At 36.2% G+C, this 24002-nt stretch overlaps 1 protein-coding gene across 17 annotated transcripts in view; it reads left to right on the top strand.

Annotated features, from left to right (window-relative positions):
- Positions 1-24002, top strand: part of EPB41 (erythrocyte membrane protein band 4.1) — a 197420-nt gene that overhangs the window by 147819 nt on the left and 25599 nt on the right. For 5 of the 17 annotated variants that reach the window (XM_035019289.1, XM_035019294.1, XM_035019277.1 and 2 more), the window contains 5 exons: positions 3295-3351; positions 3510-3548; positions 4511-4573; positions 9466-9642; positions 11425-11475. In XM_035019289.1, the coding sequence (XP_034875180.1) occupies positions 3295-3351; positions 3510-3548; positions 4511-4573; positions 9466-9642; positions 11425-11475 (387 nt within the window). Of the gene's footprint in view, positions 1-3294; positions 3352-3509; positions 3549-4510; positions 4574-9465; positions 9643-11424; positions 11476-18193; positions 18772-24002 lie in introns of those variants that run through there. The other 12 variants (XM_035019287.1, XM_035019291.1, XM_035019290.1 and 9 more) reach the window with 12 other exon arrangements.

Below are 24002 nucleotides of genomic sequence, written 5' to 3'. Positions count from 1 at the left end.
AGTCTGCTTCTCCCTCTGACCCTCCTCCCTCTCATGCTCTCTATCTCATTCTCTCTCTCAAATAAATAAATAAAATCTTTAAATAAAATAAAATAAAATAAAATAAAATAAAATAAAATAAAATAAAATAAAATAAAAAATAAACAAAAAATCTTATAAATAAATAAATAAAGTAACTCCATTATCATATTACTAATTTTCCCAAATGTGAATGAGTCTTAATATTTTAACCAAGATTTAGTGTTAATTTCAGAGAATATTCACAATCAATTTTTAGTAAGAGATAGTCTTAAATCTTCAGTTACTCTCTTATTTTTAAAAGACCTGGGGGGCGGGGCGCCTGGGTGGCTCAGTCGGTTAAGCGACTGCCTTCGGCTCAGGTCATGATCCTGGAGTCCCGGGTTCGAGTCCCGCATCGGGCTCCCTGGTCTGCTTCTCCCTCTGACCCTCTCATGCTCTCTCTATCTCATTCTCTCTCTCAAATAAATAAATAAAATCTTAAAAAAAAAAAAATCACCAATTAGCAGATTTCCCAGTACTAACAGTAACTGGACTGATCTTTTATGTGTTGATAAGCTTTTGAAACACATATAAGCAGTGATGGAGTTGAGATGTTCAGATTTAATGACATAAATACAAGTATCACTGTTGACAACAGGAATTAATAGAGGCAGTTTTTAAAAGAAAAATTACATTTTTATATGTCAAGAAATTTAAAACAAAAAAAAAAAATTTTTTTTTAAACCATGTAAGACCTTAGTAAATGCTCTCATCTTGGCAGATGGATTAATCCTGTTCTTTTGGACCCGGTTCAGTATCTAGTTAACATCTGTAGAGCAGTGGCCAGTTTGGCTTAGTTTTGACTGTATTTAAAAAAAAAAAACCCAAAAAACCAAAACTGTTGAACATGACATGCTGTTTTTACTGCCCTTTGAGACCAACTTGAATCCAAAGAGAAAAAATTGAGCAAATGGTGGATATTTGTATTTTTTTTAACCTAGCCAGATGTGTATGAAATTGACCATCAGGTTCAGTATTAACAGTGCCTTTTTAAGGTTAGACTACCTTAGTTTTTTAATGTTAGAATATCTCATCTGGCACTTTTGACTATCCCTCCATTTGTTGTGCTAAATGGGAAGTGTTGGATTACTGGAGTTGGCAAAGGAATCTTTTTGAGTGGCTAAGATTCCTTTGGTATTCTGCTAACATATTTGTTCTTTTTTTTTTTAAAGATTTTATTTATTTATTTGAGAGAGAGAAAGCAAGCATGACTGGGGGACAGAGGGAGAGGGAGAAGCAGGCTCCCTGTTGAGCAGGGAGCCCAACGTGGGGCTCAATCCCAGGACCCTGGGATCATGACCTGAGCTGAAGGCAGCTGCTTAACCAACTGAGCCACCCAGGTGCCCCCATACTTGTTCTTTAGCCTATAGGTCAGACAGAGGTATCTTCAAGAATAGGTTCCTGTTGCTCTTGGGACCTTGACAGAGGGGAGAGATCACTTCCTGGTATATGCTCATTTAAGTGCCAGTAGGTGGTTTTCTTGCTGATTAATTCTGTGTACATATATGTTTTGAGATACTTATGTAGAGATCAGACTGAAAATCACCTCTGATAACCTTCTATTACTATAATAGTAGTGACAGAATTAAGGGTGACTCTGAGTTGATTTTATTTGTAGCAACAGAAAATAATTATGGAATTTACCTGAAGCCATCGTTATTATGTAAAGCAATAGTAGTAATAAAATAACCTTGTAACACTGTATAAATTTCATTATCTAACATGAATTTGGTGCCAGATAGAGGTAGCTTTTTGCATCTTGAGTCATTTGACAAGACCTATTTTGTGGGTGTGGAATAGTACCTTGCCCCTATGTTCTTATTTAATGTTCTCGAAGGGGCACAACCACCTTGCTACTTGGCCTCCACTCTTAGACTGAAGTAGAGGCTCTCAATTTCTTGCTGTTAGAAAAAAGCAGGTCATTATTCACTGAAATAACTAATGTAAGCTTTACAAAATAATTTAAAACTACCATTTGCTAAACATTCCCAACTCTATGGATATATTATTTCCACTTTATCAGTAAAAAACTTAGGGGAAATAACTTGCTAATGACCATACAGCAAATATAATGGGATTCATAATAGAAATGACCCAAATTGTCAGTTATCCTGGTAGTTAAAAGTACTATAGCTGGATGTGCTTATGATTTATTTGACAGTATCACAAAGTTTGGTGTTATGTTCTCTACATTCTGTCCCAGGGAAAATAGCACAATGACATTATACTCCAAGGTAATGCTGCCAAGTGTGATTAAAAAGAATGTGTCAAAACCACAGATTGGTGGGGTTCTATAAAGAAGTTAATGATGGGAAGTGATTGACTTGATCCTTAATGAAAAGTTTTCTAATTTTGAAATACCTGCTGTTTAGGCATTGCTCACTCTAAAATGCCTCCTCTTAATAGTCTGTCTGGGTTTCTTAAATTTATACTTACTCCATTTTGGGTGTATAAAATGACTATTACTAAAGGTATTTCAAAGCTAGGCAGGAGGCCTTAGTTATTCTCTTCCTACTGTTAAGGATGAATCTTGTCCATCCACCAAACACATGGGCTCTAGCTCCCTGGAGAGGAGATGACAGAGTGCTAAATATTGCAGCTGAGCCCTATGTGTGCTTATTTATAAATCATCCTCGGAAGTAATTGCATGCATCAGTAACAATTTGGATTGAGTTTATTTTGATGTTTTGTTGTCTAATAAACTCAAGGATGAAACTGCCTCCTTAAATATATTGATCAACTAACAATTTTTTTTTGTATTTACCTGCTTTGTGTCATATGTGGTTTATTATATGTGTGCTTTAACTGTAAAGATATTCTTTTTGTCATGTATGTCCTACCTTGATATCTTCATTTGAAAATTTGTTTTTAAATGTTAAAGAACTTCTAGATCATAAAAAAAAGCTGAAACAAAAACACATGCCTTATTTAAGCCCAAATTATTTTTTGTATAAGTACTTTTTTGTTAATTAAGTGTAAAAATGTTTGCTTCATCGGTGGAATAATTATCTTAATTTTCTCTTATGATCATGTGGCTGTCCATATTACCTCTTCAACCTTGAAAATATGATGGCGATGACCATTGAGAGTAATATCCTTTCCTGCCACACCCCCATAAGACTGCATCATGTTGATTACACAACCAGCTTAAAGATGCAGCTTATTTGGAAATAATGCTTCTCATAGAAACCTACTAATCTAAAATGTTTTTACCACTTTATTTTTTAAATATAGGTGGAAAAAACCCACATCGAGGTCACAGTACCCACCTCAAATGGTGACCAAACACAGGTTTGTGCCAACAGACCGCTTGTTCCTTTTCTCCTCCCTCCTCAATTTTTTTCTTCTCCCCAACTCCCTTCCCTTAAAAAATACTATAAAGGTTCAAACAAACTTCAATGAGCCAATATTTTATCATTTTTCTTTTTCTTTTTTTTTAATAATGGCAGCTTGCAGAAAAAACTGAAGATCTGATAAGAATGAGGAAGGTCAGCCATTTTTCACTTTCACAAAACTGCATTACCATCACCCATGCTGACTTCTACAGTGTGCTAAAAAGACAGTGATCCATTCTTTTCATTGATTTCTCTTCATAAGAAATTACTTTCAAATCGCAGATATATATTTGCGCATATATATATTTGCATACGCTCACATACATATGTATACCAAAGAAATTATAATCCTATACTATTTGTTGAAATTCCCAGGAGGAAAATATCTTTTCAAACACAATGAAATAACTAGTGAAGACCAAACCTACCCTTCATGTTTAAACTTTATAAGGAATATTTCAGTGGCACCATATTTTTGGAATCATGGACAATATTTGATACATACTTACTATGGAAACCATCATAGCAGCAACTCCTGGTTTTGTTAATAACTGTGTGTTTTGCTGCTCTGCGCCCATTCTTCCCAACTATAGAGTGGGATGTATCAGTTCTTACTGAAGAGAATATTGACTAATCATGTATTAAGTGCCCTTAGATCTTTCTTATGAAAAGTATTAGAGATATACGTACTGTGGTATTTACTCAGTATGAAATATACCTCAAAAGGGTAAATAATGTTTTAAAGCATTTCTCCATGCCATGGAACATGGAATTTCAAAGCTTCTTTAAGTCACGTATTTTAAGATAACCCTCAAACAGTTCGATTTCAAGAATGAGCATAAAACAACTTATTATGTAAGAAGCCAATGAAGCCAGGAGCACTGTCTATTTAAATAAGGTCATCATTTTCTTCCATCATTCATGAATAGGGTCATCTGTTTTCTAGTGGTAATGTGTTCTGTGTGTGTCCTTGTAGTTTTGTGACCATTTCATGTTGGCATATGCTGCGCTGTGGACATTTAATTTTTTTGGTTTGCCAATTTGCAGTTTTTTCCCGCAAGAACAACATTTTAATTTTTTATGCTTTTCTGTTTTTCCCTCTTTCATTTTCACAGAAAAAGAGAGAGAGACTAGATGGTGAAAACATTTATATCAGACATAGCAATTTAATGTTGGAGGTTTGTATGAACTTGAAGCTTATTTTAGTTGGTTGCCTATAACCTTCTGCATTCTTTGCAATCATCCCTTTCTTTATTCTGCGTTTGGTTTTGCATGCCATTGCATGAAAGAATTTTAGGTTTAAAATGCTTTTGCATGTTGGTAAACATGAAGATATGCAACCATCTCTCTTTCTGACTCTTTTTAGTTTCCATCTGTCATACTTACCTAAAAAATATATGATTGGGACTATCCCTGCTTCTCACGGTTCCATTGTTTTACCCACTTGTAGAAAATTCTACATCACTGTCAAAAATTCCTTGAACTTTCCAAGAGTATAAACTCCTATATGTCCCAAGCATCAAATTCATACTGTATTTTTCATCTTCTGAACTGAGAGAGTGTGGAAAAGTAGGAGAAATGATCACAATTCAAAATGGAGTTAAAAATTGGGGAATACCAAAAAATGACAGGACAGTCAGGAAAGAAAAAAGATACAGGAAGGAAAGAAGGGACCTGGTATTTAATCCATAGTTAATAGGATATAAGATAGTTTAATTACAAAAACAGATCTGTGGCCATAAGATTATTATTTTAAAGATAAGAAAATTGACCTTAGAGAAATTTAATTTGTCTGTGGTCACAAAGCCAGTAAATTGGTAAAGCTAGGATTTGAGTTAGGGTCTATCTATCTATCTTTATTAAACTACACTTTTTCTATTCAGAAATAGCAACATACTGTCTATTATAGGAATTGTAAGGTCATTTTCTCATTACATTCAACAATAATTTGCTTTCTACCAGAGTTATATTAGTATACTTATCTAGTTTGGGGCTCCACACTGGATAGGGAAATATGAAGCTAATTAGAAGAGTAGGGGAACTCTATGAGGAAAAAATAAAGAACATGGAGTTACCTATGTGGAAAACACTGAAGCTACATTAGTTTATAACTCACTAAGACTCTTATATAAAAGTTGACCAGATTATCTTATGATTTTGCTCAAGACAGAGCCAAAAGAAATGACTATAACTCTGATACTGGGGATTTTAACTTAAATTTGAAGGACATATAAATTCCTCTGTATTTGTACAGAGGAAGATGATAAACATTGTTCCTGCCTTCAGGAAACTTAACAATGTATAGAAGTAGGGAGGAGAGAGACAGTAAACATTTAAAAAAAATAGCGATAAAATTACTTCAAGTTATTATAGAAGCTATGAAGGAAATAAGCAGTATGCTGTGCTAAGAAAGGAAATCTACTCTGAATAAGATGGACAGGGAAGTTCTCTCTGGAGAGATAACATATTAGCTGAGACCTGAAAGATGAACATATAAGAAATGTGCTAAATATTATTAAACTGGATATCTGAAGAAACTTTTTTAGATAGAACTCTGGTTTAATGTAATGGCCTCTAATAGTTATTTAACCATGTCTTATTTTTTGTCAAAACATGTATTTTGAGTGCTTGCTATGTTAAGGTACTTTAATAAAAGTAATAAAAATTATGGCCAGCCTTCATTAATCACGTACTGTACGATGGGCACAATACTAAATGCTTTATGTACACTTACCTCATGTAACATGAGGTTTTTTAAGGCTGGACTCTAGGACATTTCAAACTCAGCAACTAGATCTCTGCTTGAGCTCATAACTAAAACTAGACGTGAATGGTTCTGCTTCTGGGATTAGGAAGAATTACAGAGGTCAATTGATGTACTTGGCAGTGTAACATCTCCCAATCCCAAACATGCCTTTTGCTTTACTAGTCCATCTTTATTGCTTCCTTTTGTTCTTTTTTTTTTTTTTAAGATATTATTTATTTATTTGACAGAGTGAGACACAGCGAGAGAGGGAACACAAGTGGGGGGAGTGGTAGAGGGAGAAGCAGGCTTCCCACTGAGCAGGGAGCCCGATACGGGGCTCGATCCCAGGACCCTGGGATCATGACCCGAGCCGAAGGCAGATGCTCAACGACTGAGCCACCCAAGCGCCCCTTTAGTGCTTCCTTTTGACTGGAACCTGCAGTACCAATCATATATTTGTCATTTGTTCAATGAGGTGTGTTATAGCTTCTGAGACTCATAGAGTCCCTGTGTGTGATGTGTTTTTTCCCCAGCATTGCATTGATAGCCACAAGAGGGGATTTCTTAATAAGTGTGTGTTTGAAAATTAAAACTACTAACTACTTTTTGAGAACATTTTATATTTAATGGTTTGGTTTGGCTGCTGCTAAAATTATAAGATGATAAGTATCAAAAAGTATCTAGCCTAAAAACAGCCACAGTAATTTGGCTAACCATCATTCTCTAGTTACAGTAAAAAAAAAAATTTTGTCTCCCTTCCACCCCCTCCCCCGCCCCATAAGGATGTTCTCTCAAGTTATCTGTCACTCTAGTAGAGTTTTTTTGTTTTGTTTTGTTTTTTTTAAAGCATCTCTCCTACCCCACCCCCACTAATGCTTTGTTCTGGCCAAATAAGGTCGAGTTCATTTTTAGATGTACCGCCTCCTCCTCCATCTCCCAGAGAGAACCTGTAGCAAGTGTCTATGACAAATTCTATTTGGAACAGGTCCCTTTGAGATCTTAATTTTACTCTGTGCCCCCACAGGTTTCTAACAGAGCCAGCTAAGACGGATGGAGAAAGCTCCTTCAGAAGCTACTGATTTTATTGAAACATTTATTTTTCTCAGGTTCCAAGCCAATCAAAAGCTAGGCAAGAAGAGTAACAAATCACCACTCTCATATTAAGAGGCTAACCCAGAGAGTTATGGTTTTACCATAGCATCTCTTGCTCATTTTTGTTTTGCTCCATTCATACTTGTAACTCTCCCAAATGTGTTAAGTTGTTCTTGGACCAAGCAGATTTAATTTCCAGTTAGGAGCTGGGTCACAGAGCCTTACATGCCTTATGGGTCTCAGTTGCTTAGCCTACTACTGAGTCTTTGACCAAGCTTGTTCATGCTTTTCTTTAGCTAGTAAACATGCTTTTCTTGCTTTCAGCTAGAGTAAAAGTGCACACTGTTGTTTCCTCATGGTGAAGCCCATATTCATGGGCTATACTCACATTTCATCCCAACAAGCAAGAGGTAATTTTATGGGGAAGCTACAGGATTGCCCTTTTTGGGTTAGTTTTCTCTTTGATCTCAAAGCAAATATACATGGTTTAGTCTTGCAAAAATAAGAAGAATGGACTAGTAAGTGAATTTTCTGAATGAATATCTCCAGAATCAAAATTATGTCATGTGCCTCACCAATTCTTTTTCCTATGCTATTTTCCCTTTGACATTCCTTTTGAAAAAAATTTTATTTAGTTGAAGCATACGTTGCTCCAGAAAAATTTTTCAAACAAATTTTCATTTAAATGAGTTTGTTTTTTTTTTTCCCAAAATGTGGTGGTTTCCCACAGAGAAAGAAAGAGAAAGAAAGAAAGAGAGAGAAAAAGAAAGAAAGGCTAATCTCAAAATTTACACAGCATTTAAAAAGATATATTTAATATTATGCTTTTCTTGGATACAGAGCTGCCGTGATATATAATAAACACAGAATTTTTAGCATTCATCAAGTGACAGGTTCCCACATATTTTGATCTCAAGCATAGATCTTCTGAGCTTTTTTGGAGAAGTATGTTGGACAAAGAACATTTCAGTTTTTGTCTTTAAATTGTATTTCCCATTTTATTTCTGGCCAAGTCTACCTTTTAAAAGTTTTATATGCCTCCTGTTAAATAAACCTGAATGTTATTTCTAGCTTTATTAACCTAAGTTTTGATCCTTTCTCCCTGGAATATCCCATTTAAGGGATATTAAACCTAGTTGTCCAGTATCCAAATATGCTGGAACAGTTGAGATATTTTAAATTGTTGAGAAGATATATAAGGTATCTGATGAATTCTTGTTAAATTACTTCCAGTCCATTGAAAGTTACTGGAAGAAGGTCCCTATTTTGAATTCTACTAAGGGATGAAGTAAAGCTGTCAGTAGCTGGAAGGCATAAGGCTTTTTTTTTTTTTTAAGATTTTATTTACTTGAGAGAGAACACAGAGGGAGAGGGAGAAGCAGACCCCTACTGAGCAGGGAGCTGGATTCAGGGATTGATCTCAGGACCCTGGGATCATAACCTAAGCTGAAGGCAGACGCTCAACCGACTGAGCCACCCAGGCGTCCTGGAAGGCATAAGTCTTTTAGTTTGCATGAATAGTATTGGTAAAGAAAAAAAGCCATTATATTACATACCTGAGTGATTTTTCATAGGTGGTAACAATTTGCTCTCAAGGCTTGAGCCAGAAATTCTAGTAATAAATTCTTATGACAAGAAAGGGCTATTCCTGTTTATCAAAACCAGTAATATCCACCTAGTAATAAGGAAGCAAAACTATCTCTAGGTAGAAATAGAGGGATGCTGTGTGATTGCAACTCACCAAAGCAAAGCAGCTTTGGTGGCAGTTGCATCTTTTATCATGTCCTTTGTTTAATAGTTGCTCCTTCTCTATTGCTGTCTCCATCCTGCCTGAGCTGAGCCTCAATCAGTTCATATCAAGCCAACGCTAATTGAGCTGTGAGATTACCCTCTTGGGATGAGGAGTTGGAGATCTAGCGTTGCGTCCTAATGCAAAGAAAAGTTGCAAAATTAAGGAGTGAGGTCTGTGGGTTACAGAACTGCTAAGAGCTGTAGGGTTATGATGCTTCACTGCTTCCAAGAAAAGCACCTCATTAAAAAAAAAAAAAAAGAAAGAAAGGCAAGCAAATATACCATGTCGTATATTTAAAATTTAAATGCAATTTATGGATTAGTAACATCTGCCCTGGATGTGGTGTTTTCTACCAGTGCCCATAGTCTGGTGGGCTTCCCGTGATGTGTTTTTTTCCTCTGAGTATTCATAATTTTGCATCTTTGTCCTTTCAACTACAGGATTTAGACAAAAGTCAAGAAGAGATAAAAAAACATCATGCCAGCATCAGTGAGCTGAAAAAGAACTTCATGGAATCTGTACCAGAACCACGGCCTAGTGAATGGGATAAACGCTTATCCACTCACTCCCCATTCCGAACACTTAACATCAATGGGCAGCTTCCCACAGGAGAAGGAGTGAGTACTCTGTCCATGTGACCACTTGTGAGAATGAATGAAATAAATGTTATTGTATATTAATGTTCTGTATGTGAATAAAATAAGTAAGTTTAGAGCTGAAATTTAGCTTTGGTTCCTCACTAGTTCATTGCAGCTTTAAGGTATTCATAATCAAACACTTGTTTTTTAAGTCATATGGGCTACCCAGTCGAATTACAGGAGCCATTTAGAGCTACCATTAGATGACTAGGCTCTTGAGAACTGCCTCCTTCTGGCTAGTGTGTGTTTACAAATCGACCATAAGCCAGTGGAACTTTATGTTCAAACTGTGCCTCCAAGGACCAGAGAGTTTACTAAATTTAGTAAGGTCAAAATTGGAACGGGATAAACATTTTTTTAAAACTTTATTTGAACATTTGTACAATTTAGAAATGTCTGGAATGGTTGACCACAATTATGTAATAAATCAAGGAGGTCTCCAAGCCAGAGAATGCAGAACACCACATATTAATGATTGTATTTCAATTTTAGAAAAATTATTGACGGTTCGTCTTTATGAGCAGCATCAAACTTTTAACATGTTGTTTTGTAAGATAGTCACAGAGGAAGTTGGAGATACCTTTCAGAGGCTGCTTTTTTTGTGTTGTTGTCATTACCTATTGTAGAAATCCTACATCTAATTAAATGAATCTGTGTGATGGATACCTTAAAAGTTACCTTAAGCATATATTTAAAAATTCTTTACTTAATTTTTAGCCTATATAGGTTAATATTTATATAAGTAGTCACAATGACTCAATGAGTGATGATAATAATTTTTAAAATTATATGCTTGGTTTTCACCAATAGCAATAGCAATTCTAGTCAAGAAAGGTATTGATGTCTTAATAACTTAAAAAAAACTTGTCTTTATATTCAGAATTCATGGTAAACTATTCAACTTTGTTTAGTTTCTGGAACTGGAGAAGATGATAAAAGTTGACTCACAAAGGGTACTTTTTATATTTTTCAAAATGTGATTGAAATTGGCTAAGAATTCTCCAAGTAGAGTCAGACCAGTTTCACCAAGTAAGACTGGAGAATTCTTGAATGATGGGTAGCTAGTTACCGGGGGTGATAGGATGCAGCTGTTTTTATTCATTGTCCTCTTCAGCCTCCATTCCCTGATGTAAATGGACATCAGTTTTATCTAGATAATGTGGCCTGAACTGAGACAGTGACTCTGCTTTCTATAAATCTAGACTTCAGGAGAAAGTCTTGTTGCCTTGTTGCTATCTTGCCTGGTTAACCCTCTCTGTAAACCATAACTGCATAGTTTCTAGAAGTTTTCTTTTCGACTCTGTGGAAGTAGTAAAAGATGCTCAATTACTTTGAAAAAGTAACTTAATGCTCTCTTGGATGAAGTTTGGTAAATTTGAATCAGTCTCCATTTCCAGAAAATAACTTGTATCTTAATAGAAACCTTCCAGAAATCATCTCAGGGCTGGTTGGAAATGGGTATGTCATTCTGTGGACTTTAAAGAAAGGACTTTTATAAATTAGATTGGTGGGGAGTACTTGAGCCACTTTAGCTCTATGCGTCTGTGTATTACTCCTCTAAATGAATAACAGAATAAATAAGAAGAACTGTCCTATGATAACCTTTTATAAAAAAGGATAACTCCACTTTCTGGCATATCTTACTTTTTCTTTAATAATTAGGGCAATATTTCTGTTCTCTGGGGATACCTCTTCCGTCTTTGGCAGCGTTGTTGTTGCATTGCAAGGCTACTGAATTTTATATAATTTGTGTATGACCAGGTGAAGAAAACCTCTGTCCTTCCCTCGGAAAGAAAGGTTGGTGGGCCAGAGGTAAAGCTGCTGTTATGACTTGTGCTTCTCAATCCGAATTTGCTCTTGTCATGGCACTAAGCAGATATTCCCCCTAGAACTGAACAGCAGCTGCTGAGTAATTTTTTTTCTTTTGGCTCTATTAGTGAATTCACACCCCACTGCCTTTTGACCTAACACATAACATTTCCACTGCTGCAGCTTTTGCAGCTTTCAGTTTGCTTATTTCGGCGCATGGCTGGTTGAAAAGCTGCATGAAGATGTAAGTATGTATTCAGAGAGAAAATGAATTTAATTGTACCCTGTTCTTTTTATGTTGTCTTTCTTCTCCCTCTTTATATTCTTTTAAAAATCATTATGATTTTGCATCCTTTCTTTTCCTTTTTTCTTTTTTGCTGACCAGTCCCCCAGCTACTTTTTCCCTGATACATATCACTTAGGGGTGTGCAAAGAACCCGTGTCAAAATTCCAAACTGACCAGAGAAGGCTGGCCCCACTGAGAGAACTTAGAGCCAAGTTTTTCCTTTCATAGATAACATCTCTTGACTAGATGGCAGAGCACAGAAATTGTCGGGGGAGAAAAACTTCTCAGTTGGACAATTGGAAAAGACAACTTACCTTAAAAGTGTCAAAAGTACTTTGCTTAATGTGATGTATAAACCTTCACGATGGTTGCTATTTTTAATCATGATTCTGCAAGAGGGGGAGGGAGTCTACAGTTGTTGAGATTTGTGGGGGGTTTTCGTTTGTTTTTAATAGACCTTGGAGGCACATACAAACTTTTATACTTTTGTTTTTCTTTTGCAATCTTTAAAATGTATGGGATTAAAATTTTTATTCCCTTGAGCAAAAGCTAATTGCCATACTGAATGAACTGTTGCAGTTTTTAAAGTCTATATGAAGGGATATGAGGATAACTTTTTATATTCTGCCGTTCTATTTATAATAAAAGTAACTTTTCTGATGGTGAGAAGAATGCTTCATTATTGGCTTTGCCCAAGTGATCTAAGAAAAATTGGCAGCACTAAAACAAGGAAAACTGACCCAAAATTCATATGTGAGTATCCTTGAAGGAGGAACAAATACTGTAACTAAGGAAGTCAAGCAATTGCTTGAACTTTCAGGGCTTCTAATGTTCATTCATTCAAAAAATTATCTATTGAATACTCTACTGTGTTATAGAAACTTTGCTGGGATAAATTGCCAAAGTAAAGTGAAATAAAGAGTGTCCCAAAAGATCTTCCCAAATCCTTTGCACATCCCCAAGTATCATTTTTGAGCATTTTTCCATCTGTCATTTTGTTCATCTTTCTCTGTCTTTCTTGATCTTCTACCGTGAAAGCAGACACAGCAACGTGCTCTGTTAGTGCAGGATGAAGAGAAAATTAAAAGGCAAGAGAGATCTACTGAGAGAGCCTTGCCCCAGCAAGACAATGAAGAAATTCTTCCCAAGGTTTCTATTCCAATCCCTGAGGATCACAAGTCTCTCAAAAAGTGCCACCTCTACTCTAGTACTTTTCCATCTCCTCGTATTCCTTTCCTGATGTCTTTTCTTGTGATTCTTGCGTTGGCTGTTTGGTGGCTGGTCTTTCTGTGATCGGAAAACAGGGTGCTCATCTGAAATGTCAAGACTAAAACCATCGAACTTTTGTCATTTACTTCTACTGTGTTATCTCCTGTATGATACCCTCTGATCTTGATAGTTCACTGTCCTAGGGGAGCTCTTTGTGATCATTTTTCTGTCAATAAAATGTTACTCTTTATAGAATGTGTATTGTGGGGTACAAAGGAGTAGCAATGGATTGCCCAAGTCAGCTTTCCTCCCTGACATTGAACAAGTTCAGACAAATCAGATTTAAGCGTATGACACTTGGTACTTTCCCCAAAAGGTTTAAATCTTTTATCCTGCATGTTCGTATTGTTCTCTGCTGTCGTGTCCTCTCCAGTGTTACACGCAAAGTAGGATACTCTGTAGAAACAATTGATGGAATATTTCCTAATCTTCTATAGTCATTTGTGTGGCATGGGCTCTGTAGTTTAAGAAAAAAAATTCAACTTGCTAATTTTTCAAAAGCCTTAAAATGATAACGTTTTAATCTATGAATCCATAACCACTCCTTTTCTTGAGATATCAAACCAGTATATACAAAGGCCTTTTTTTGGAAAAGGGCTTTTGACTTTTGTGGCCTTCTTACGTGTACTTCTGAAATGTACAGGGAAAAACACCTTTGTCCTGCCTGGTGTATAGAAGGGATCTGCAAAGATTAAACGCCAACTTTTCACAAGTAGAATGTTGATGGTTTAAGGAAAATGGTGCTGTGCTGGTGTCCCTCAGCCTCCAGCCAGGGCTGAATTTCCAGACCACGTGTAGCCATCTTTAAAAGTCCTAGAATACAGATTTATTCAAGATCTGTACATAAATATACCCTTCTCTGAATTAATACTGTGTTACTTCTTTATGACTTGAGTAATTACATTGCTAGAAGCAATATTTAGCCATTATCGCAAGCTTAAAATATATATTGATATATTTATTGTTTCCCTGATAGACTTCAGACCTGTTTATTCTTACATTTGTGTTGAAATCAGTTGTTTTTAATTGATGGCCTTGTGAGCTAACGTTCTATTGTGACAAGTATGTGTCCCTCTGTTTGCATGTTGATTTTTAAGGCTTCCCTGAAGTAAATATGAACGTGCTTTGTTTTCACAACACAACTCAGATGCCTAACCTGTTATTTTTTACCTCGGTATTAAAGACATCTTGCATGTAGCTTACTTTTTATGGCACTTGAATGTACCAATATGGATGATTTGGTTAATGTTGTCTCAAATATTTGTTTTAAAATCTGAGTTCATGGGGTTATCAAACTGAGATTTTTTTTGCACTTTGTTTTACTTCTCAACACTTTTTAGTTGATTAAACTTCTAAACAAGACTTTGTTTTTAAGATGATGGCTTCTTACAGCAAAAAAAAAAGAGAGAGAGAGAGAGAACACTAATGCCAAGAATCTTTTGTCCTTCAATACCCACCACGATTCTATTTTCTCTGGAGACATGTAGAAATCTCTGGTATTTCCTGAAAACTGCTCTTCTGTCATCATAGGCTTTCCCAAAACATGGGAAAAGTAAGGGGCGGGTTGAATTTTAAAATCTGTTATGGGTGTGTATCTTTCATGTCACAGGCTATGTCTGTTTATAACAAATATTTTGTAACTAAGCATATTTCTTGATTCACTCATAATTAAGAAAAGAGAGACCTCAATCAGCTTGACACGTTGCAAAGCTGTCCTCTGACACAGAAAGTGATCATCATAAGTACTCCCCTTTATCTTTGAAGTAGAAGTGTAAGAACTTTCCTTATGAAATAACAAAACTATAACATTGGTTAGAGTCTTTTAAAATTTTTTCAGGGAACTGAAAAGGAAATAATAAAAATCTGATTCATTTTAGAACTGTTTATGATTATATTTCCAGTTTTCATCCTGGTACACAGCTTTTTAATAATTATTGCAAACTTCACCTTGGATTATGTTTCCCTTTGTATTAGAGTTATTACAAGTCCATTAAAAGTCTAGCGTAAGCCAATAATATTTTTCACTTTTTTGAAGTGCAGCAGGAATCCTCAGAGATCCTTACTGATGGTTAAAGAAGAGGCCCTTTCTTTGATTGATAGGATAAGAATGGTTGAGAGGAGAAGTGCCAAACCTTTGTACTGGATTAAGCTGGTCAGTGCAGGTTCAAAAGATATACCCATCACGGTTATCAGAGGAAAAATACTAGACATTACAGCTTTGTATTAACTAATGTTAATACTGCTGACATTTGTAACAAAGCTGTAAATAGTCTTAGTTTCCTTCTCACATCTCATTCCATTCTGAATGCCAGAGACAGATCCAAATAACTGTGTATTGGTTTTATTCTGGTTCAGCTTCTTAATGGCCAGTTGATAAGTAAAAACAAACAATTTGAACTAAAGGTATCAGTACAGACCAGTAAAAAGTCTTGGGGTTTTTTTTCCTCGGTTTTACTATTAATAATTTCTAGGGTGACTCTGAGAAATTCACTTAACTACTTGGTGCCCAGATTTCCGCCTAGTAACATAGAGACAAACCTACCTCATGAGAATGAATCTGTAACGTGTTCTAGGAACCAGAAGCTCTGGTTGTTGTTCATTTCTTGGTCTTTTGGGGACTGGGAATATGAAAACTTAAAAACCAACAGACATTAATTTCTTGGAATTTTTCGTATGAAAGCAAGCAGTTAAATAGTTGTGTTAATTTCCATCTACTTCTTACTGGTATTTGACCAAGCACTTAAAACTACTGAAGGTAGAAATGTCTTTCCAAATTCATCATACTCTTAAGCAATTCATCTTATCCTTATGGTATTCTTACAGTGGACCAAACTTGAAAATAAACCCAGCATCAATCTTTTGGACCTATCTTTTAGCCATTTTCTTATGCTATCACTTAGAATATGAAGGAGATTCAGTTTGCATGGATCAATTTTACAACTTGTTTACATTTCTGGTAAAAGTTTTGGTGGGAGAATATACTTACTCTGTTGACTAATATTAGACTGGGGATTTTCTGTGGATTAGGTTTCCACTTGTCATCCTAGATCCTAGTACATTTCTTTCTAGTGCATGTAAATTTTTCTCTGAATTTTCTGTGGATATAAACCAATTTACTGTCTCCTACATTCCTAAGTTACTTTCATAATATTTCCTGTAGATAAGCATGGAGAATACAGTAGGCATAAGGCATAAGAGGTTTGGTTATTTAAGGCATTAGCAAGCAAAATTTATGCTTGGGCTTTACCTAGTGATTACTTATTTACAAAAGGAAGACAAAATTCATTTATTTATTTATTTATTTATTTTTATTCTTATGTTAATCCCCATACATTACATCATTAGTTTTAGATGAAGTGTTCCATGATTCATTGTTTGTGCATAACACCCAGTGCTCCATGCAGAATGTACCCTCCTCAATACCCACCACCAGGCTAACCCATCCTCCCACCCCCCTCCCCTCTAGAACCCTGTTTGTTTTTCAGAGTCCATCGTCTCTCATGGTTCATCTACCCCTCCGATTTCCCCTGCTTCATTCTTCCCCTCCCGCTACCTTCTTCTTCTTTTTTTTTTTCTTAACATATATTGCATTATTTGTTTCAGAGGTACAGATCTGAGATTCAACAGTCTTGCACAATTCACAGCGCTTACCAGAGCACATACCCTCCCCAGTGTCTATCACCCAGTCACCCCATCCCTCCCACCCCACCCCCCACTCCAGCAACCCTCAGTTTGTTTCCTGCAATTAAGAATTCCTCATATCAGTGAGATCATATGATACATGTCTTTCTCTGTTTGACTTATTTCACTCAACATAATACCCTCCAGTTCCATCCACGTCGTTGCAAATGGCAAGATCTCATTCCTTTTGATGGCTGCATAATATTCCATTGTATATATATATACCACATCTTCTTTATTCATTCATCTGTCGATGGACATCTTGGCTCTTTCCACAGTTTGGCTATTGTGGACATTGCTGCTATAAACATCGGGGTGCACGTACCCCTTCGGATCCCTACTTTTGTATCTTTGGGTTAAATACCCAGTAGTGCAATTGCTGGATCATAGGGTAGCTCTATTTTCAACTTTTTGAGGAACCTCCATACAGTTTTCCAGAGTGGCTCCACCAGCTTGCATTCCCACCAATAGTGTAGGAGGGTTCCCCTTTCTCCCCATCCCCGCCAACATCTGTCGTTTCCTGACTTGTTAATTTTAGCCATTCTGACTGGTGTGAGGTGGTACCTCATTGAGGTTTTGATTTGGATTTCCCTATTGCCGAGCGATATTGAGCACTTTTTCATGTGTCTGTTGGCCATTTGGATGTCTTCTTTGGAAAAATGTCTGTTCATGTCTTCTGCCCATTTCTTGATTGGATTCTTTGTTCTTTGGGTGTTGAGTTTGATGAGTTCTTTATAGATTTTGGATCCTAGCCCTTTATCTGATATGTCATTTGCAAATATCTTCTCCCATTCTGTCGGTTGTCTTTTGGTTTTGTTGACTGTTTCCTTTGCTTTGCCAAAGCCTTTTATCTTGATGAAGTCCCAATAGTTCATTTTTGCCCTTGCTTCCCTTGCCTTTGGCGATGTTTCTAGGAAGAAGTTGCTTCGGCTGAGGTCAAAGAGGTTGCTGCCTGTGTTCTCCTTTAGGATTTTGATGGACTCCTGTCTCACATTGAGGTCTTTCAACCATTTGGAGTCTGTTTTTGTGTGTGGTGTAAGGAAATAGTCCAGTTTCATTCTTCTGCATGTGGGTATCCAATTTTCCCAACACCATTTGTTGAAGAGACTGGGAAGACAGAAAATTCAAAAATAATATGAGACACTTTAGCATTGTTGCTGTTTTGCCAAACATATTGAGTATAGTAAAGATATATAGAACTTCTCTACAGTTTCCTTCCCTTGTATTCTTTACAGAAATTATAAAATCCCAAACTTCTTTACAGCATTCTTTACCACACTGAGAAAAAAATGTTGCTTGTTTTTATTGCACTCAAACTAACCCTGTTGTTTGTAATTTTGGTACTAGAAATGGAGACGAGTCCTTGTTCTAGTCTCCATTATGCATGGCATGTGGGATAACTGTATTGGCCTCCTCCACATTGTAGTGGATAGTGAATCAATGAGTCTGCTCTCATTTCTGTTTCTGTTACCCCTCATGCCTTAGGATTTCCTTCTTTACTGCAGCAGAGCATGATACAAACAAACAAACAAACATTGGTGTGGACCTGGGATTGGGCACTGGAAACGGTTAAGAAGGTATGGCTGTTAGAGCGAGGAAGCCAGAAGGCCATCAGTGGTGGCTATGATCAACAGTTACAAATTCATGGAGTATTTCACTTCATAAATGAAATTCTTATCATACTAGAACTTGAAAGACAAAAAGAAGAAGTAGTTTGTTACTCCCGCAGATCAGAAATACAAGCTAAAAGCTAAATAACTTCAATCATAGCCTAACTAAATGTGTGGGTGACAGGTCGTTGAGGAAGTGTATGCTATTAGAAATGGTTTTCTGATCTTTTGTGATTGATATCCTAGAGAACAGCCTTCCACTTTATCATAGCCAGAATTCTGTTTGCAGTAAATAATAGAGTAAGTCTAACATTTCAAAGATTAGAGGGCAGGAGAAGCGTGAGTCCCAACTATCTCTTCAGGTCCCCCCCAAATCATTAAAGGGTGCAGTTTAGTCTCTCATTTTCTCCTCTACTATCTCCTTTTTTTTTTTTAAGATTTATTTATTTATTTGAGAGAGCGAGAATGAGAGAGAGTACATGAGAGGGGGGAGAGTCAGAGGGAGAAGCAGACTCCCCACCGAGCAGGGAGCCCGATGCGGGACTCGATCCTGGGACTCCAGGATCATGACCTGAGCCGAAGGCAGTCGCTTAACCAACTGAGCCACCCAGGCGCCCCTCCTCTACTATCTCCTTAAAGAAGAGTCTTCATATGTACAGGATCCTATCTCAATAAAACACAGAGACTAAAAATTAAGGGGAAACCATGGTTACTACTATGCATTTATTCATTGCCCTCAGTATGTATTGCAGAGATGTGAAGAGGCAGCATTATTAGAATTTTAGGGTTGGATAAGCCCCTAATCTAACTCTTCTCCACTCCAATGCTTGACTCTTCTGTACAATATCATTTAGTGATTTAAAACCATTTATAGACCAAGTGGTCTCTAGCCTCCCAAGATACAGCATACTACATCTTTGGACATCTCTGATTTTTGCATATAAATCATTCTTATATTAACTCGAAGTCTGTTTCCCTATAGATTTCAATTCTTGGTCCTGAATGGAGGCCTTCTGAAGAATTTTTATCTTCCATATTATAAACTCTTCACATAGTTAAATGAAACTCTCATGTTGGAATTAGTCATAGTTTTGCCCTCTGATAACTTACCATCTGATATACAGATCTGCCCCAGTCTTCTTCCTAGCATGTTATCCTGCTTTCTTCTTTCTTTTTTCTAGCTGTTCTTGTTTTATCAGCTCTTTTTCTTTCTGGCTCCATTGCCCATAGGTTGCTTGCCAGTGGTTTATCCATCTTATGTTCTTACCCATTGACTTGCCCTCTCTCTTAAAAAGAACATCTTGAAATTCCTGGAAATCCCTGAGCTTCTTCACAGATGATACAGGCACATGGGATTTTTTTTTTTTTTTTTTTTTAGATGAAAGAGTGGAGGTGGGATAGTTGTGTAGCTTTGGAAACTTCTTATAGCTCAGAATCTGTTGACAAGACAGAATGCCTTACTATTTTGAAGAAGCATACTGCCAGAGCCTGCATTCTAAGTTTGCTTGCCTTCTCTGACTGACTAATCTTTACATACTTTAGCACCCCTATGTGATTTAATTTATATCATTGTGATACGATAAACTTATGGAAACTTACTTTCTGTTTAACATTCTGATTATGGCTTAGATCCCCACCAGAAAAAGTGGTATTAAAAATTTGAAATGTTGTTAATCCATCTCTTTTAGCTTGTACCTGTCTCCTCAAAACTGTGATTCTCAAAGGTGAGAGGCTTTGTTTTATTCCTCTTTGCCAATCTGTCACCTTTGTATCTCTGATACATAACAAATAATTAAAACTTGTTAAATCGGATTAAATGATTAGTCACAGATAAACTTTTCACGTAGAATCTCTTGTATGGGGACACAAATTTATGCCAAATTAATCACCATATGCCTAATCAGTATATGCAAGTAGCCCAAAAAACCCATATATGGGCCAGAAGCCACTATCTCTGTTATTAATCCTGTAGTGTGGCCCGTGGTTTCTTCAAAGAATCTACTGTGGTAGGTGTCAGTCTCTCTTGTTAATGTCTTGTAATTAGGTTCAATTAAAAGCTCTTATCCATTTACCAAAGGTAACAGCCGTTTTCCCTATGAAAGGTATTATTGAGACTGGGTGCTTGTTTATATGTATAAATGCATCTCGGAGTGTGATACCATAAAGGGAACCTGATATTTGACAATTTGTGTTTATCTAAAATACATTGCAGAGAAGAGTTTGATCCTTTTTTCTTGTGTTTCACATGGTATAAAAACATCAAATGTATCAAACTCTTGTGATATCAGGGTTTTGTATATCAGGTAGACCAGGAGTTGGCAAACTTTTTCTATAAATGTCCAGATAATAAATATTTCAGGCTTTGCAGGCCATATAATCACTGGTGTAAACACTCAACTTTGCCATAGACAATAAACAAATGAACATGAACGTATTCCAATCAGACTTTATTTATGGACACTGAAATTTGAATTTCATATAATTTTTATGGTCACTAAATATCATTCTGTGTTTTCCAAACCATTAAAAAATGTAAAACCATTCTTAGCTCAGAGCAATACAAAAACAAGGAGCGGGCTGGATTTGGACTGTTGGCTGTAGTTTGCTGACCCCTGATAGAGGTCTAGAGAACCAGAGAACTGATTAATTTACTCTTTCTGCCTTTGTACTATTTGAAGAGCTGTAGATGTTCTTAGCATCTTTATTCAGTGTTGAAGTATTTTTGGTCTTGTTTATGACTAGAAATGGAAAACAAAATGTAAGGCATTTGTTTCTATTTATTTAGCAATTGGGGTGCACCAGAACTGTAATCTAACATATCTGTAGCCACCACAACCCCCCTGCCTCTGTCAGTTCTCCAGGTTGTTCAATGTTAACTGTGCTCTTAACATATTTAGTGATAAATTCAGCTAACCCCTTTGTGTGGCTTGGTTTTCAAGGGTCTGCCTTCATTTTCCCCTAAGGAATAAAGAAACAATTCCCAAATTCACTTTCTCTTTAGATAGGTTTTAGGGATATCTAACAAACATGGTAAAGAACGTGAAATGATTTTTTACTCTGAAGCTTTGGTACACCTTAGTGTTTCAAGCAGTTGTATAAATTTAAGGTTGGGAATCTCAGGAAAATATTTTATAAGGGTTCCTCTTTCTAAATAAAGAGATTTCCCTAAGAGGAATTCCCCCTGATTCAGGGCCTATTGGGGCAGTATTTACCAATAAATCAGAATAAAATAAATTTATATTCTTTCGGAAGTGTCTTTGCTTCCTAGTTGACATGGACATGATTGTGTTCTGAAGGAGTCCTTGGTCTGTGTTTAGCTTTGGGAGGTGCTTTCTAATAAATCCATAAACTTATGTTCCTTACTGTTCCCTGGTCCAGGATGCTTTAGCTCTGATACTAGGCTGAATAAATTGTTTATCCCTTAGCAGTTCAGCAAGATATTTAAGCCTAAAGAAATTGGCTAAGAACTCTTTTGGAATGTTTTCTTTGATATTTTTCTTACATTATTTGCTGCTAATATGTAAATTTATCATGAATAAATCTTAATGAAAATCTGATTCTGGGTGATAGTAGTCATTAAGGAAATAGGAGCCAGCAATGCAGTATATAGACCCACTCAAAAAAAAAAAAAAAAAAAAAGGAAAGGAAAAAGAAACCTCTGCTTTGGGGGATTAGCAAGAAATATTGTCAGCCAGTCTTTCTAGAAAAGTTCCCTTGTTTTTCCATATTTTCACTCTTCTCTGTGTCCCAGTAATTGTCTTTTGCTCAGTCCTAAAGCAGAGATAACCTTGACATGTGTTCAGTTCTTAGAATATTAATGTTTTAAAATCAGCTTGGAACTCATTTGACTTATTTATACCAAGTGTTATGAATAACTTTTTTCTAACCATCTTAATCAGTCACTACAACACATGAAATTGTCACATCTGTTAGAAGCATTTTTAATACGCTGAGTTTGTCTTTTGTTTTTTTAAAAAGCGCTCTACAAATTAGTGGTTATTAACCATCCAGTATTGCCACTGTGATCATAGTGAAGAGTGAAGAATGGGGTGGGTGTGGATATGTGGGTGTGAGAAGAGCGTGCTCCTGTAATGTGGAATTAACACAAGGTATACCACTTTATCTTTCACTTCACCTTGGGTAAACCTTATCTCTTATGTTACTCTGACAGTTCTAGATTCTATTGTATTACCCAGGTAATTACTTAAAACCCCAACACTCCACATTTTGAAGTGGTCTGTTTACTAGCTCAAAGTATGTACTTTATGGCCATGTCTGAGTAGTATAAAAATTTGAAGAGTTTCTTCAAAGCCATATTCTTTTTAGGAACTTGTTGAAAATGTTAACATGGAAAGTCATTTTCATTATTATAGGATTCTTCAGGAAGAGAAGACGTGGCTAGTTAGTATCTAATAATAGTTTCCTGTTGTACTTAGTTCTGTGGAATCAAGATGCTATTTTCTAGATATTAAATTGGGCCATAATGTTTTTCTAAGTACTTATTATGTCTTTAATCATTTTTGGAATTGAGACTTCTGAGAAATCCTGCCAAATGTATTTAATTGTGTTCCATACTAAATGATCAGAGTTTTTGTACTGGTTATAACTCCTTCCTCTCCATCTCCATTTCTCTATCTTAGCCCTTCTTAGTATCTTGAAATAAAATTGACCAAACAAAGGCTTCTGGTCTCCTAGACATGTATAGTATAACTTTTAATATTTGCTGAAAACTTTGACTTCTATAGCTCTATTCAGGTTTGAGAACACTCATATGATCTGTGGAGTCCTTGCTGGTGAGTGCAGTGTTAAGGCAAAATTTTCTATTACCTAATAGATAAAATTTTGCATCAGGCACTTATTTCGAAGCTGTTTGCTTTTACAGTCACCTTTTCTGGGGATAATCTAATAACAGCACTATTAAGGAAATTATAAAAACCATGTTTGAAGGATAACTGTCATTGGCAAATTTCATTTGCTGGCATTTGTTAAGAGGCTGCATTATGGAGTGATTTTCTTATAATAAGCAGTTTTACCAACTGTAATTTAATAAAGGCCAACATCTGAGTAAGCTCCTTTATCCAGATGTAATCTTTATATGCCAGAGAATAGCAATGAACCATGGAAATGACTTAAGTTTTGTGGAGAAGCTAGTGAGCACTACAAGGATGTATTTCTAGCTAGGGACCAATAGCATACTAACTTTACTTTTAAAAGAAAGTGGGGGTGGATATAGATAGCCAAGAGAGAAAATTTAGAATGAAGAGAAATGTATCGCAAGATAAAGAATGGCACACTAGAGAGGAAAGAGAATTTTTAAATCATCTTTTGCTAGCCGCATGGTTACTCTGTTGTTAGTTTATCCCCATCCTGAGTGTTTGTGATTCTAACGTCCTTTTTCAGACTGTCAGCTGGCCTGAGTTTTCCACTGAAAGTGTACCAAAACTATTAATTATGAGGCTTTTGGGGGTTGGGGGCCAGGGAATGATTTTCTTTTTGGTGATTTTTGTTCTTTCTTCATTCGTTTCCTTTTTTGGCTGAAGAATGGGCTTTTGCTGCTTGACTTGTCATCTTTATGTGCTGTTTATACATGGCTTTTACAAAAGAAGCTATTACCACATCTGATTTATCTCTTATTGCAAGTGCCCATATAAAAGCATTTGGTTTAACAGATTTTTTTTTTAATC

The sequence above is a fragment of the Mirounga leonina genome, unplaced genomic scaffold (genome assembly GCF_011800145.1).
Source record: "Mirounga leonina isolate KUSES-001 unplaced genomic scaffold, KU_Mleo_1.0 Mir_173, whole genome shotgun sequence".
Lineage (NCBI taxonomy): Eukaryota > Metazoa > Chordata > Mammalia > Carnivora > Phocidae > Mirounga > Mirounga leonina.
This window is presented reverse-complemented; position numbering and strand designations above follow the sequence as displayed.